The sequence below is a fragment of the Capsicum annuum genome, chromosome 2, assembly GCF_002878395.1.
Source record: "Capsicum annuum cultivar UCD-10X-F1 chromosome 2, UCD10Xv1.1, whole genome shotgun sequence".
In the NCBI taxonomy this organism is placed as follows: Eukaryota; Viridiplantae; Streptophyta; class Magnoliopsida; order Solanales; family Solanaceae; genus Capsicum; species Capsicum annuum.
The window spans coordinates 150,153,233-150,169,089 of NC_061112.1; the positions used below are offsets into that span (position 1 = coordinate 150,153,233).

General features: G+C 35.9%; 2 protein-coding genes across 4 annotated transcripts; one reads left to right on the plus strand and one right to left on the minus strand.

Moving 5' to 3' along the window:
- Positions 1-379: 379 nt before the first annotated feature.
- On the minus strand, positions 380-5,278 carry LOC107860519 (KH domain-containing protein HEN4). Of its 2 annotated transcripts, XM_016705902.2 has the most exons (8): positions 5,059-5,278; positions 3,991-4,562; positions 3,085-3,507; positions 2,741-2,998; positions 1,781-2,038; positions 1,604-1,674; positions 1,064-1,133; positions 380-878 (listed from the first exon to the last, which is right to left on the minus strand). In XM_016705902.2, exons 2-7 carry the CDS (start codon positions 4,549-4,551, stop codon positions 1,085-1,087), a joined length of 1,620 nt encoding a protein of 539 aa, XP_016561388.1. In that variant the 5' UTR covers positions 4,552-4,562; positions 5,059-5,278; the 3' UTR covers positions 380-878; positions 1,064-1,084. The 2 variants fall into 2 exon arrangements, with proteins under 2 accessions (XP_016561388.1, XP_016561390.1); XM_016705904.2 differs by lacking the exon at positions 1,064-1,133 and having other exon boundaries at positions 5,059-5,211.
- An 875-nt stretch (positions 5,279-6,153) lies between these two features.
- LOC107860520 (polypyrimidine tract-binding protein homolog 1) lies at positions 6,154-13,943 on the plus strand. 2 transcript variants are annotated; one of them, XM_016705905.2, is made up of 10 exons: positions 6,154-6,546; positions 7,450-7,659; positions 8,408-8,470; positions 8,566-8,639; positions 8,941-9,036; positions 9,651-9,708; positions 9,780-9,884; positions 9,978-10,059; positions 12,998-13,110; positions 13,269-13,943. In XM_016705905.2, exons 1-10 carry the CDS (start codon positions 6,364-6,366, stop codon positions 13,701-13,703), a joined length of 1,419 nt encoding a protein of 472 aa, XP_016561391.2. In that variant the 5' UTR covers positions 6,154-6,363; the 3' UTR covers positions 13,704-13,943. The 2 variants fall into 2 exon arrangements, with proteins under 2 accessions (XP_016561391.2, XP_047263483.1); XM_047407527.1 differs by having other exon boundaries at positions 6,239-6,546; positions 12,998-13,063.
- Positions 13,944-15,857: the final 1,914 nt, after the last annotated feature.

Consider the following 15,857-nt stretch of genomic DNA (forward strand, 5'->3'; position numbering starts at 1 on the left):
GTATCACACAAACTAAATCATAACCATAAGCACACGATTGTAAGAATACTAAAAGCTTACTGCCATATTTTCTGCTCACCGTATTCCTCCCTAGAGACTGTCAGGTCCGCAGTGATAGACAATGCAAATCAGATCAGATAATTTATAATTACTGCCGTTATTGGTATATTATGCATTACTCATTTACATTTAAAATCTCTGCCTACAGAGAACTGCAGGCAGACCTTTAGCTTTAGTCGCATGCTTGTTCGGTATCCATGAGATCCTCTTCCAAACAATCATAGAAAAATTTGGAAGATGCTTTGCCAATGAATTGATCAGGGAAGCAAATTATGATTGAATATGAACACATCTTGAGCAAACATCCGGGGTTATCAGATGCAAACAAGATAAGATGATATATAATTTAAAATCAAAGATACGATAAAGTGACACATATCAAATGTCGGGATACAAATTAAATTTTCCATTCTAAAGAACCAGCAAAACAGACAGAACTGCACGAGGAGAACAGGTCTAACATCTACCTTTATCAAATCCCACAATAACTCATCCAAATTAAAATTAAACAGAAAAAATGAAAAGAAATCAAGACATGGCTGAGATTTGAGGGGGTTATTCATCTTCAATACAACCACAAGGAAAGAAGGATAAAGGCGCACGGCTACACTGGTTCTTTGGACCACAAGATTTTTGAACTTGTAAGTTTGTGATGTCGGGACATGGCAAATTTCGATAGAGAGGTCAAATCTTCAGTTATGGTCCTCCTAAAGAAAAGCATCAAGGTTAGGCCATAGTTCCCAAATCCTCATTTATCTGGTCTTCTGGTTTAGGTGCAAAGGAGGCAATAGGCTGGCTTCATGCTTCATATATCTCAGCTGTTTTGCGATGAAGGGAGAAAGCAAAGGGAAAACAATAGCATTAGTTTCAACATCAGGAAAGAAGCTAGGTCATCATACCAAAATGTCAACTTTAGTACGAGCTGAGCTAGCTATGAAATTTAGGTCAATCAAATGAAAGAAGCAAAGAAATGCAAAGCAAAAAGGGGGGATCCACAAGCTACCTGCCGGTCCAGTTACACACACTAGTAACCATAACTTTTTCTGCGGGAAGCAGGGTCTTGCCCTGATGACCTGGCAGCAGTAGCTTAACATGTGAATAATAAGAACAAAAAACCACAACTCTCATTTTCTAAACTCGAAGCAACTATATACAGATAAGCTATACTAAAAGTCATGGGCATAGGATGGGAGTGACAAAACTAGAAGAGCTAATTGATGTTTAAAGTAACATCCAAGATACAAACACGTGATCAAAACAGTTAGCAGCTAAAAATGAATTAAAAGAAAGAAAAATTTACCCTTACAGCTCATGCTGGTTTATCTTTAACATACATTTCCTTTTTACTTTATTTTATATAATATCATGCTGGAATGATCTTAAATGGAGCGACACAATCAACAAGTATTCCTATAGTCGACTCCAACTTGCTTGGGATTGAGGTGTATTTGTTGTATATTAAGCGGCAATAGGCTGGTGATAGAGCCACAACATGACATAACAACCAAATTCAGGAAAAGGTGGAAAGCCCAGAACAACTTACCTAGAAGCACCAGAACGCCCAAGGGAATATCCTTCATAAGCTCCATATCTTATGCTGCTACTGCTGTTACTCTGCAGATGGAATTAGAAATTAAAAACTAAGGATGCATAGATATTAGAAAAAATTTACAGAGCAAGTGAAGTTAATTAATTCCCACAAGATTTTCATATATGTTACCTGGATACCACTGTAACTTCCATAAGCATTAGCACGTGGAAGATCACTCGAACCACCATAGCCAGCTGAGTAAGAATGTCCATGTCTTCTAGTGTCCCTACTTTCGTGTTTCAAGGTATCTGAATCTGTTGTCATGGGGAGGTAGGGATGAACTGGCACAAAGGCAGATGCCGGACCCTCTCTTTCGAAAAGGTTAGCCCTCAGACGTGAAGTTACTTGCATGAGTGCATCCTTTACCACATCAAGTTCTCCTGAGATCTGAAAAACATTTTGAAACATAGAGATGAGGTCAGTTGAGAAAACAACAAGCATAATCATAAGTAACCAGAGAATTTAACAAGATATTCCTGCATAAATAAGAAACCAAGGAGGATAAGAATGCAAAGCATAAGGAGGCACTAACAAGACCTAAACAAAGACGAAAAATAAAGGAACAAATCAATTGAACCGATTGACAAACAAAGAAAATAAAAAAAGAAAAGTATTCCGACTAGGAGTGGGGACGGAATGGACCATGGATGGAAAATAGAAGGTCGACGAGAAATTAAGGGGCGAAGGATATTGGAAATCGATTTGGTCTTGTTTCAAAAGGAATACTAGCCTAAGAAAGTTTTACATTGGCAACCCCATCTTTTCATACTGTGTGATTGATCTTTCCATTTTTCTTTTCTCTTCTCTTTACTGGGTGAGATTGCTTTCGCAAAACACGAACGGAATACAGCAGAAGAACACAAGAACATAAATAATTAATGAAAGAATAATTGAAAGATGCAACCTGTGGAAAACAGGTTCTATTACTTCCTAAAAACTTAATCAAAGACATCTTAATTCAATTAATATTGACCTTTAGACAAAATAAATATATATATATGGCTCCTCAATATGTCCACATCCAAAATCAAAGACCTCCGAGAGATCTTTGGTGCATATAAGCTTTACAACTCTTAACTGTATGCTTACCTGCACCATCTCATCATCTTCAGCAGCAACCTTGGGGAGGTCTTCATTGGAGAGTATACGAATATTAGCTTTTGTAATTTTCCTCATCTCATTGATTATAGCTCCTCCTTTCCCAATAAGACACCCTATTCGAGATTTTGGGACCAGCAATCTTGTGGTGATCGATATAAGACCGGAATCTCTTTCACCTTTCTCATTGCACCTCGGTTGCAAGCGCAATGCTGCTTCAACAGTTGGAGAATATGTGTCCTCAAAGAACTAGAAAAAACAAGCATGAAAGAAAGACAAACATTATCAACTTGTAGACTCCAACACAAAACATCAAAAGAAGAGAAAGAAAATACCTCTTTCGCAGAAATTGAAATCACACAATCATCACCGTCGGCAGCAGAACTATCAACTTTGATTGCTGCACCAGATTCTTGTCTAATTTGATTGATTATGACACCACCTTTACCAATAACACCACCAATATTTGCAGTAGGACACAGCAAACGAATAGAAAATTCCTTTGAAGATGATTCATCCTTTGCAGCTGAGTATAAGGGCCTTGACCAGTCCCGAGTCTCTCCTTTGTAGCCCCCGTAAGACCCTAATGGGGCTATTCCTACTATTGGAGCAGCAGCAGTTGGACCTACAAGTGTCCTTGAAGAATAGATATTTGGTGCAGCAGAAGCAAGCAAGTGTTGAGAACGGGATGGATTCTTATGAACACGGGCTGCTATTTCATAAAGCGCCTTCTTCACTACAGTGGCTTCACCAGATATCTGAAATCCAATTGAATCCACGAGTACTGAAGTCAGCCATGAGAAAAAAAAATTCAAATTCCCATTACTAAAGCAAATAAGATTGCATTTGAAACCCTCGTATGAAACACAGCAATTAATGGTAGAGTAATCTAAATTTTTAACGATAATGATGCTTGAACCACAAGAAAAAGAAATTCAAGTATAGTATAACTTGCATACTTCACCTGACAAATCAGAGAAAGGGACCAGCAAAAAGAACACTAAAATAAATAGGCTAAAAAAGAAAGCCTGCAACTTAATTTTACTTGTCATTTAAAAAAAAGAGCATGCAACTTCATAAATGAACAACCAGCAGAGCAGCACTTGATCAAATTTACTAAGCAAAAAATTAAATTAAACAGCCTAATGAAATTTAATAATAAAGAAGTACCTAACAGGAAAAACAACAATGTGATACAGTCTAAGAAAGGGAAAATCAGATAGGATGTGATGGTGCACTACCTGCAGAAGTTCATCCGAGCTCAATGCACATGCAGGCAAATGGTTATCTTTCAGTATACGAATCTGAGCTCCAGTTTCACTACGAATATTCTGTACTATCTGACCCCCTTTCCCAATGATACATCCAATCTGATCAGAAGGTACTAGAAGCCTAACAGTAAACTGGGGAGCATCCTCAGAGTCCACATCAACTATGTCGTTAACAATTTTCTCATGGACTTTCAAAAGCGCATCCTGGGCAGGACAAACACAATCTTCAGAGCCATCAAGGTTGTTTGTTTCCTCGTTTGAGCTGTAGATGGTGACAACACGTTCCTCACAGCCAGGCACCGTCTCACCAATCCTGATTTTAGATTTAGTGTCCGCCCTCAATTGCTTAACAATCTCACCTCCCTTGCCGATAATACTTCCAATCTTCTTCCCAGGGCATAAGTAGCGATAAACCGTGTCGTCAGGACCGATAGAGAAAAGGTCCTTATCAGAGCCAGCATTTCTCCTTTTATTTCTCCCATTGTCAGCATAACGAGACTGAGAATGGGCGCGCTTTCGTTGACCAGCCATCACAAAATACTCTGCTTATCATTGAAAGGTTGTTTAGAATATTATGATCAAGAAATTGTTGTATCTCTAAAGAATTATACAGCATTGGATCTTTAGAACAATTCAAAGAATTTATTGCCAGAGACGGGATCTGAACGATTATCAGTTAGCAACATCGAGCTATCAATTCTAGATTAGCAGGATGTCCCGTTATAATCCTGACGACAAATGAATCACTACAATTGCATAAACAATAAAACAAGAACGCACTGAAATTGAAATCCACGCCCACAACAACACAAATTGATTCTACTGGAATTGAAGGCACTATAAACTTGCAGCATAAGAATTGCAAAATTCAGTAAGGCGGAGAAGCACAGATCTGAAATTCAATAGGAATATTTTCACATGCGTTTTCGCGTGAATCTCAATGCACCTAATAGCCAACATGTGTATGATTCCTATACAAATAGTATTAACCATAAATAGACAAATTCAAATCATGAATACTGTGGAGTGAATTGCTACCTGCTGGAGAATGCTAATGTATAAGCACCGAGTCGATTCCGATCCGTCAATTACAGCACAAATTTTGCTGGACTGGTTGATTTAATACCCCCGTTGGCGGGTGCTGGAATGCGGTTATTTTTCCATAAATAAATAAATTAGTAGCCCAACAGGCCCTTTTAATTGTTTACTAAAAATAGTACTATTATTTTACGAATATGACTAATAGAAATAATCAAATTAATTTTTAATTAATATATGTACAAATATGACTAATAAAAATAATGGATTGTCTTAATAATAAAAACTACTATTTTGGAGTAAAAGGTTGAAGTTTAAGTAATTTCATTTCATTGATTTTAACTTTGAATTTGAAAAATAATATTCTTTTATTATTTTGATGAAATGATAAAATCATGAAATTTTATCAACGCTAAATTTTAGATTTTTGTTTTCCCCTCAATTTTGCCTAGACGAGACAACATTTGAAAAATCTTCTTGTTCGAATAGAAAGAAACAAGCATATATTTAAGTGAATTTTTTACCTAAAATAAATTATTTTTTTCTTTAGCCGGAACTTTATCGAAAATATTTTTTCTATTTCATCTCTGAGCAGTATAGTCTATGTGCATCCTGCCCTTTCTATATCCATTATATGAAACTATACTGATATATATTGTTATTATGTAAACAATCTTTGTAGGTTATAATTTAGATTTTATGAATCTGCTATAGTTGTTTAGTAATTGAGACAGATAATTAGTTAATTCATCAAGCTTTTGAATAAAATATTTCAAATAATTTTTATTTTGGTTCTCTTGTCTAGGATTAATAAGGAGTTTTCAATTAGTGTCTGTTTTTCGAGTTAGAAAATCAACAATCAAGTAGCTCATGCTTTAGCTAACGATTGTTCCCTCATTTGATGGAATGGAGGTTTATCCCACTACCTTTTAGATATGATGAACTCGTTTTTAATAAATTATACATGAAATTCATCTCCAATAAATTTTATATATCACTCAATTTATATTTAACTATTTGATTGTTATTAATAATTCATAACATTTTAGGAACATAATATAATATTTCTCGTAAAATGAAATTTCAAAAAGAATCATAAATTACGAAGAAATAAGAAAATTTGACGAAAATTTTAGAGAAAAGATTTGTGGTTAATTATTACCCTTTTAGTTGAAGGGATTAGAAAAATCAATATAACAGCACTTATACACACACACATAAACCACCGGTTATTTTTCTTGGAAGTCGTAACGAGCCCGTTAAAGAAAAACTCCGACGGGGGAAATCGTAACCCTAATCGGTTCGATGTCAACATCCGGGCAACAGCAATTCCGGTATACTCAAACGCCGTCGAAAGTTCTTCACCTCCGTAATCTTCCATGGGATTGCAACGATGAAGAGCTAGTAGAACTTTGTAAGCCCTTTGGTAAAATTGTCAACACCAAATGCAACGTCGGAGCCAATCGCAACCAAGCGTTTGTCGAATTCGTAAGTTGCTTTTTGATTCATTGTATGAACAGTGACAACGATGTTCATTTCCGTTTCTTTGTTAGGAAAATTCTCCCAACCGTTTTTACTTTTTTTTTTATAACCGTGGTGTCAGGCCAGCTTTCATACACCTCGACTAATACCTGTCAGCTCCGGAGCGATAGATATCAGGATTTGAACCTGAGACGTAGTGTTTTTTTTTTTTTTTTTTTGTATCTGCTAGGATTTGAACCTGAGACCTAAGGTTCGCCCAACTGTTTTTGGATTTAGTTGTTGTGGCTGAATGTGAAGTAGCTAGAGTTCAAGCATTAACCGTGTTGTTAAGAGGGACAACGATGGTCATCCTGTTTTTTTTTTAGGAAAATTCGGTCCAACTGTTTTTAGTTTTCGCTGTTGCGGCTAAATGTGAAGTAGCTAGAGTTCATTTGTTAAAAGCATCAACGGTTCGAAGACTTATCGCAGTTTCCATTGGTTGTTTATGGCAGCTATGCTCCATGGTTAACTCATTAAGAATGATTAGGAGATGGCTGGGTTGTTGAAGTTAGGATATATCAGTTCAAACCCAAAACATTGTGTGTGATCCAGATATCCTATTGCCGCGCAGGTTCCTCAGAATTTGTGCTTGTAGGACTGCCTGCTAGCCACCGGATTAGTTGTGGTGTGCTGAAACTGGCTTTGGAATGGTTTAGAGCTTTCACTATGAATTTGTGAACATTATAATTATTTGGAGCTTCCATAATGAATTTGTAAATTATAATTATAGAATAAGTAACTGCTAAAATAGGTTTGTTGCACTCCTGGGTTTCTTTTCTAAAGCAAATCTTTTGTATCTAAGCTTTCCCTTATGAGTGTGTTAACGTGACATTTATTATTACCCCTAATGTGTGTTTTTGTCAACTGCAGTCGGACCTTAATCAAGCAATCAATATGGTTTCATATTATGCTTCATCTTCAGAGCCTGCTCAAGTTCGTGGCAAGACAGTGTACATTCAGTATTCTAACAGGAATGAGATCGTCAATAATAAGAGTCCTGGAGATGTTCCAGGAAATGTTTTGCTGGTAACTATCGAGGGTGTTGAAGCTGGTGATGTCAGTATCGATGTCATTCATTTGGTAAGAGTCTTGTTGCTTTCTCTCGTCCTTATAGAGGAAATATTTCCAAGTGAGCTAATTCAGGCTTCATGGACTGTTCAGAAGTTGTGCCTTATGATAATAAAATTTTGAACATGACATGATCCAAGAATTTTTATTTTAATAACAACATATCCCGTGTAATCCCACAAGTGAGGTCTAAGGAGGGTGGTTTGTACGCAGCCGTATCTCTCTATCTTGTGAATTATTTTGTATTTTAATACAAGCCCTCCAATAAAAGAAAAAAACCCACAACGAGTGGACTTCTACGAAGAATATTGTTACATTGCTTTGTGTTAAATTAGGGACTGCAATTTATGATTTTTCTTGTTTTAGAACATATTTTCTTTAGCATAGCAGATTGTTCAACCTTTACTGCTTTCTCCAAAACCGAAACTTTGGTCATGATTCAGATTGTAGAAGAGCTCAATATTACTTACTATTTAACTTTCGTCGCATATAACAACATTAGATGATGGCAGTGTTAACTAAAGTTGATTGAATCACAGATGGTCATTATTTAAGATCTTTTGTTGGAGACATTCTGGATATGTAATCATGTCGGTCATAAACCTTTCTATGGCTTGCATATACAGGTGTTACTCTGCACTCACAATCTAGTTCCTTTGTGTTTCTTCTTCAGCATGTTTTGGGAATCATAGTACTCATTGATATTCCTTTATTACTTTTCTCTGATTGATTGCTTTTAATGGGCTAAAACCCATTTCAGGTATTTTCAGCCTTTGGTTTTGTTCAGAAGATTGCTACTTTCGAAAAGGCTGCAGGTTTTCAGGTCGGTATGTCTGTGGACCAATGAGTTTTGCCTTTTTCTTAATTTTGGGTGGATGAAACGGCGGAGTGCTAATTGGTTGCTGGTATATTTGACAGGCATTGATTCAATTTAGTGATGTTGGGACAGCAACTGCTGCTAGAGAGGCATTAGATGGAAGAAGTATACCAAAGTATGCCTAGTACATTGTTTGAATTTACCTTGGATTTATTCAACCTGCTTCTCACTTTACATATGATCAACTAGTGTACTTGCCCGCGCTTCGCACAATCATAAAATCCTATGACAGGAAGCATATGTGAAGAGCATTTTACTTAATGTGTAGTTTTAAAGTATATATATATATATATATATATATATTTTTATATATTTTTTGGGATATAATCCTTTAATTTTTATCACAGGTACCTGCTTCCAGAACATGTTAATCATTGAAACTTGCGCATGATATAATCCTTTAATTTTTATCACAGGTACCTGCTTCCAGAACATGTTAATCATTGTCACTTGCGCATCTCATATTCAGCACACACGGACCTTAATATTAAGTTTCAATCTCATCGAAGCAGGTAGCACAGATTTACCTAGACAGCTTTTTTGTATCTATGACTTTGTTGCTTTATATTCTCATTGTTATTGCTAGATTTGTTTGCATTATTCTTTGCTAATTTATCATTATCTGCGTTTTCTTTACAGTTGAGGTGTTTTTCTAATTTCTGATACTTCTTGTCATCTAGGGTTTAGTGAAGCTCGGCAGCTAAAACACAGATGTGTTTGTCATGGCCTCGTAGTAATTTTCTTTATCTCATAATAGTGATTAACTGCATTCTTTTCATTTCTCATTTTAGATGATCATGTGAAGATCTTTATTTTTACACCGAGTTCATGGTTTGGAGAATGCTTATCTATTGTTTTATGGATCACAAAATGTGTATTCATTTCAATTACTGCTTTTTTTATACCTAGACATTGCTGCTGAGTTGTCTGGTAGTCTTTAATGTTTGTGTATGCAGAATTTATTTTGATATAAGATTTTATCTTGTTTCCATTTTATTTGCCCTGATGCCTCGCCTTTCCCCTGTATGTTTTTTGGGATGAATGTTGTCGACTTTTATTCGTATTTAGCATCGCTTATCGTGGGGATCTAGTTAATTCACATTTAGTTCCTTGTTTCATTGTATAGGGACTACACAAACCCTTATCTTCCAGTAAATCCTACTGCAATGGAGGGGCTTCTTCAGGTATGTTCCTTTGGTCATCTTAGTTGTTGTCATCCTTGTATTGGAGAAGTCCTCACAAGGTCTGTATTCAGCCTGTTGTAGGTCCAGATGGAAAGAAACAGGAAGCTGAGAGTAATGTGCTTTTTGCCTCTTTAGAGAATATGCAGTATGCTGTTACTGTTGATGTCCTTACCACGGTACTCGTCTCCCTTCTTATTTCATGATGTCCATTGTGGTAATTGTGTAATCATTCAGTTATATTCTGCTGTTACTGTTCTTTTTGGAAACAGGTGTTCTCTTCCTTTGGTACCGTTCAAAAGATCGCTATATTTGAGAAGAATGGTCAAACCCAGGCATTAATTCAGTATCCTGGTATGTATGGATTATGGGTTCTGCTCTTAGTAAACACCTGTGTTTACTTGGTCTAGCCTTTGAAGTTTTATGGTAGCTTCTTTATTTTCATCTCTTTCTTTTCTTCTTTCCGAATCCCGATAAGAATTGGGTTACCTGAAAGAAAAAAAAAGAAAATGATGCGAAAGTGAAAATACGAAGACATGTATAAGAATATAAAGATATTCGAAATCCGAGAGTAAAATCCCTGAATTTCAAAATTAAGTGCCAGTGTTATCAAAAGCGAACAGTTCAAAAAAGCTTTAAGGTCCGTTGGAGCTTTAAGCACAAAACACGAACAAAGCATGGGCCTTAAAGAAAAAAAGCGCAAAGGGAGAATAAATAAATATATATGTATATATATATGTTTAATATGAGATTAATAATTATAAGTATAAATGGTAAAATATGAACAAAGAAATTGAATAAACATTACATAAAGTGAAATATCAATTGTTTAGTGTTGCTTCTTCAGAAGAGGGCTCATTGGCAAGGAAAAGTATGCCTTTGAAAATTGACGACGACACTAAAGCACACATTAAGCGAGGTGAAACGCTCAACACATTTTGAACCTCGCTTTAGGACTTTAAGCGCGCCTTTGATAACACTGTGTGTGATGTAAGAACCCTAATTGATTGTGGTATTCAAATATTAATGGATTAAAACTAACAAGATACTAATAGAATCAATTCAATAACTTAAAATAACAAAGTGAGCTAGACCTCTATTTTGAAGAAATTAGACAATAATTAGTACAAGGCTAATTACCTACTTTAATAAAAATCAAAGATATCAGTTTAATTAGTATAAGACTAATTGCTCACTTTAGTAAAAACCAAAGATATCATTTATGAATTAATTTTACATCCTAAAGAATATTTCTTGTAAAGTTGAGATAAATTCAGAGTCACCACACACAAATGTGTAAAAAAAAGAAAAACCTTTCAAATAATATTAACAATAATTTTGTTCTTAAAAATAACAAAATCCATGCTTATATAGAGGGGGAGCTATCCCAAATAACACGGCATTAGGAATCCTACTTTTATGGAAATAATACATATGAAACCTAACTAGGAAATTTAAACTAGCAAACAGGTAAAATAATGTCAATCTTCTTTCCCTAACAATATAAGGAAACTAGTTGCTAAAATCTCAACCAAAAGATGTGCTCATTTTATGTGACTTGGACATGACCTTTCCATCCATTTTGGGTGAGGATTTAAGCTCCCTTTTGGGCAGAATGCTCAGCCACATGGGCTTGATTTTAAGCTCTTTGGGGCTCCATGTGGGCCGTAATCTCATCCTTTTGGGCTTAGACGTGGATCATGAAATACGTATAGTTCTTCATCACAATTTTTGGACCCATTCTTGAGATCTTCCATAATAAGCATCTTGTTGATTGCCCATTGAAGCCCGTCAACCTTTAACGGAAGTATGCACCATGTCTGCTATCAAACCCTCTTTGGTGGTTGTGGCTATTGCTTTGGTCCTTAGGAATGTGCGTTAGGGCACTAAGAGCAACTGGCTAGCTCCAGTATAAGATTCTATGAACATTCCCATAGACAAATTCATGTACATTCATGCAGGATGAGAAGGTTTGGCAGATCAAATTTCTCACTAGTATAATTGAGTCTAACTACATGATCTGTCTTGCATCACAATCATGTATGTGAATACCAGTATTTTCAATCACCTCATGATAAAGCATATCAGGTTTCCTGCAGAATGCACAACAGCCAACTACTGCTGAATGTGATTTTGGATGTCAGGATATTCTAAGCCTAAAAATTTAGCCAGAATTGCCAATAAATGTTTTCTATAAATTCTTCAAGTTTTTTCCAAGGAAATTCACGCGTTGTCTTTTCGATTTTGTTATGCATAATAATATCCACGCGCCCAAGGGCGTGGCATAAGTGTGAATGAAGTGGGTGAGAACTGGGGGGGATCAACACTAAATAGTTGTATTCTTGGGAGGTAATAGCTACCTGGTGAAAGAATCATAATCTATAGCTTTTGACACAGAGCATATATATATATATTTACCTAATAGTACAATTTGTTCAATGAAAGGTTGAACCGATTGAGTGTAAATCTTGGAGATCCACCTATAGAAATAGTTGAGGTGCCCAAAAGTTGAACCAAATACATTATTGTATAGTTAGAAAAAGAGTAGTGCACATTCAACTATCTTACACTAGGAGTTAGCAGATGGATTTGTAAGCATGTCATCCTGTTTATAGTCTCCACATGCACATTCCGCTGTCTTTTTTTCTTTTTTCCATGTGCTTTTCTATGAAGAATGTGTTCGGTATGGAGGAAAATATTTTCCATGGAAAACAAGTTGTTTCTTATCAATTTTTTTGTGTTCGGTACACAGGTTAGAAATATTTTCCTAAAAGCATTTGTATACATCTAAACTCAAAACAATGAGAATGGGTAGCGGTAGAGTGATGGATATTTGTCTGGGTGGAGGGAGTGGGCAGGGGATTGTGGTGGGTGGGGCAAGCTTGGGCGGCAGGTGTATGTAGGTGGGGATAGGGTGGGAAAATTAATTTTTTTTTGGGGGCAGGGGGTTTCGGTGTAGAGGATGAGGTCGTGGTAAGGAGTGGGATTAGAAATGTTTTTAAAAAAAAATATTATTTTCTTGGAGGGGGTGGGAAGGTGGGTGGTTGTGGTGGGGTGAAGGTGGGGTGGGTGATTTTGTGAGTCGGAGGAGATATTGCCACTTGTTTTACCTACTTTCATTAAGGAAATCATTCTCCTTGTATCAACGAGCTTATCCTCCTAAAAAGAATATTTTCCAAAAATCTTTAACCAAACAAACGTGAGAAAATAGGGAATATTTTCCTCCATACCGAATACACCCGAAGTTGAACCTATTGGAACATAAGGTGTTGATGGATCAGTTCTACTGCAGATGTAACAACTGCAGCTGCTGCAAAGGACGCTTTAGAGGGACACTGCATATATGATGGTGGCTATTGTAAGCTTCATCTATCATACTCTCGTCATACTGATCTGAATGTACAGGTATTCATATGTGCTTTTGAGTTGGTTTCAAAGGGAAAAATTCATGACTAAATAAATAAAGATTCGATTACTGAAGTATGCTTCTTAGCACTTGTTCCTTTCTGCATCTTTTCATTAGACCCTTAGCTTAAATTAATTATTCAATTATGTCAAAACAGGCATACAGTGACAAAAGTAGAGATTACACAGTTCCAGAATCAAGTTTGCTTGCGATGCAGCAATCAGCTGCAGTCCATGCCCCACCAGCTGTTTGGCATAACCCTCAGTCTGGTCCAGCACAGTCATCAGCTGGCTATGCCGCTGTTGGTGCTGTTCCTGGCCAAGCACCACCGACATCCCCATTATCCTCATGGAATCCAAATTTGCAGGGTGGCGGATCAACCTTCCCGTCAGCTCCTACCAGATATCCTGGTCATTCATATGCTCCACCGGTTCCTGCTTATGCAACTGCAGTAAATCCTCCGGGATCGTCACAGCAGACCAACCCCATTGCTGTTGGTAGTCCGCCCTTTAGTGTAAGTCAGCCTTTTCATCCATCAACCATGCCGCCGGGAGGTATTCCACCACCTGGTCATGCACCTTATCATGGTTAATAGGCTCTCTCGGGAACATCGAAGCTGTTTTTAGTTCACGCTGGCTTAGGTTCTTGTTTACTGTCGGAGTGGGCTTGTGATGTCAGCTGTATACCTTCACATTCTCTTTTTCTCGAAATTTACTCCTAAGTTTTAGCTTTTTGGCTTTCTTGATGAATTGAACTAAATGTTTGACCTGAGAGTGGAATAGAATCATCTGTATAATGAGCTCTTTAGTAATGATGATTTTTCTTATGGACATTAATATGTTATTCTTATTATGTTTCCTTCTGCAAGCGTTAATATGTTATTCTTGTTAATCGTAGCATTCCCTAAAATTGACTTTAATACTACATTTGCACTGAAATTGGTTCGAGAATCTATCATTAAAGCTATAAATTATAATATGCAATCTCAATCTCCAATTAGAGTACCTCTCAGATCCGTTGTGTGTTGTTACAGTAATCTGTCTAACTGTGTGAGTTGATGTCTGCTTAACTAAATAAGGAGACGTAGTCACGTCGACTTGTATCATGGTGGAATCCATGTAATTCTTGAAGTTGAAAATGCGAACTCGAAAACAAAATGGGAAAGTGAGTGGTTTGTTTTCTTTGTAATGCTTGTATATATCACGCAGCATCGTCCAGAACTTTTGTAAGGGCTCGTTTGGATAGGCCAAAAAAAAGTGGTTTTGAAAAAGTTTCTTAAAAATGCTTTTGAAAGTACTGAATTTATTTAAAAATAAGCAATTACGTATTTGGATAAAAGTATTGAAACTGAAAAAAAGTTGTGTTTGGTAAACAAGTGTTGTTAAGCACTTTTTTTTATCAAAATGTTTGAAATACCTTTAAAACTTTTAACAATATGTAGAGTTAATTATTATTAATTTTTATTGAGAAAATGGTCTATTACCTCAACCTTTAGTCGAAAGTCCAACTATACACTCAACCTTTAAAGGTGACCTATTACTCCCTAAACTTATTTTTACCGAATTTATTAACCTCAGTTGCTGACCTGTCACTAGAGTGACTACACCTTCCCATGGGCGCGTCAGTTGACCCCATTTCACTTTAAATTCTTTTTTTTCTAATTGCCACGTCATTATTTTTAATAATAAAATAAATATTTTAATTATTACTTTTTCTTAATGAATTCTAATTGTCACGTCATATCTTCTTCTTCTCTTTTTCAAAACAAAAATTCAAGAACTCATTAATGGAGTTCCTCATCTTCCTCATTAATGGATTTCTCCGAAACTAAGAAATTCTTTTTGCTTCGAAACCAAGAAACACTTGATCTAAGGAAACAATAAAATTTCTCCAATTAATGAATTCTTGAATGAAGAAATTGGGGAACTCCGATTCAAAAAACTTGAAAAAATTCAAGAACTTCGATTTCCTCTCTTTTTACTCAAGATCGCCATTAATGGCGAGCTCAAAACTTCGATTTTCCACAATGCCATATATAATTTTCAACATAACCCACGTATAATTTTCCACCCATTTCTCCGATTTTCTCTATTTTTGCTCAAGATCCGCCATTAATGGCGAACTCAAAGCTTTGAATTTCTACAATGGGGAAGAATTCACCATTAATGGCGATCTTGAGTAAAAAGAGATGAAATTGGGTTGAAGAACTTCATTAATCCGCCATTCAAAAACTTTATTAATCCGCCATTTAAGGACTTCATTAACTCGCCATTCAAGAACTTCATTAATCCGCCATTTTTTTTCTCAAGAATTTTATTTTTGACCCAAGATGAAATTGGTTGAAGAAGAAAATGGAGTAAAATTAAAAATGGGGAAGAAAAAAGAAAATAACAAAGTTAAATAATTAATTTTTTTAGAGTAAAAAAAAGAAAAAATGATGTGGCAATGATGTGGCAGCGCGTGCATCACACCAGATTTCAAATGACTGATTGTCAGTTTTTTGGGGATAATAATTCCACTTTAAAATAGTTCAGGGGATAATAATTCTACTATAAAATAGTTCAGGGGTAATAGGTCACCTTTAAAGGTTGAGTGCGTAGTTGGGATTTTGGGGTAAAGATTGGGGGAAGTTTTTGACCATTTTTTCATTTTTATTTCTAAAATGATTCAAATTAAAAATAATAGATATATTTTTTAATTCAGTTTCAATAAATATATATATATTTTTTACGTGAATGACTATTAA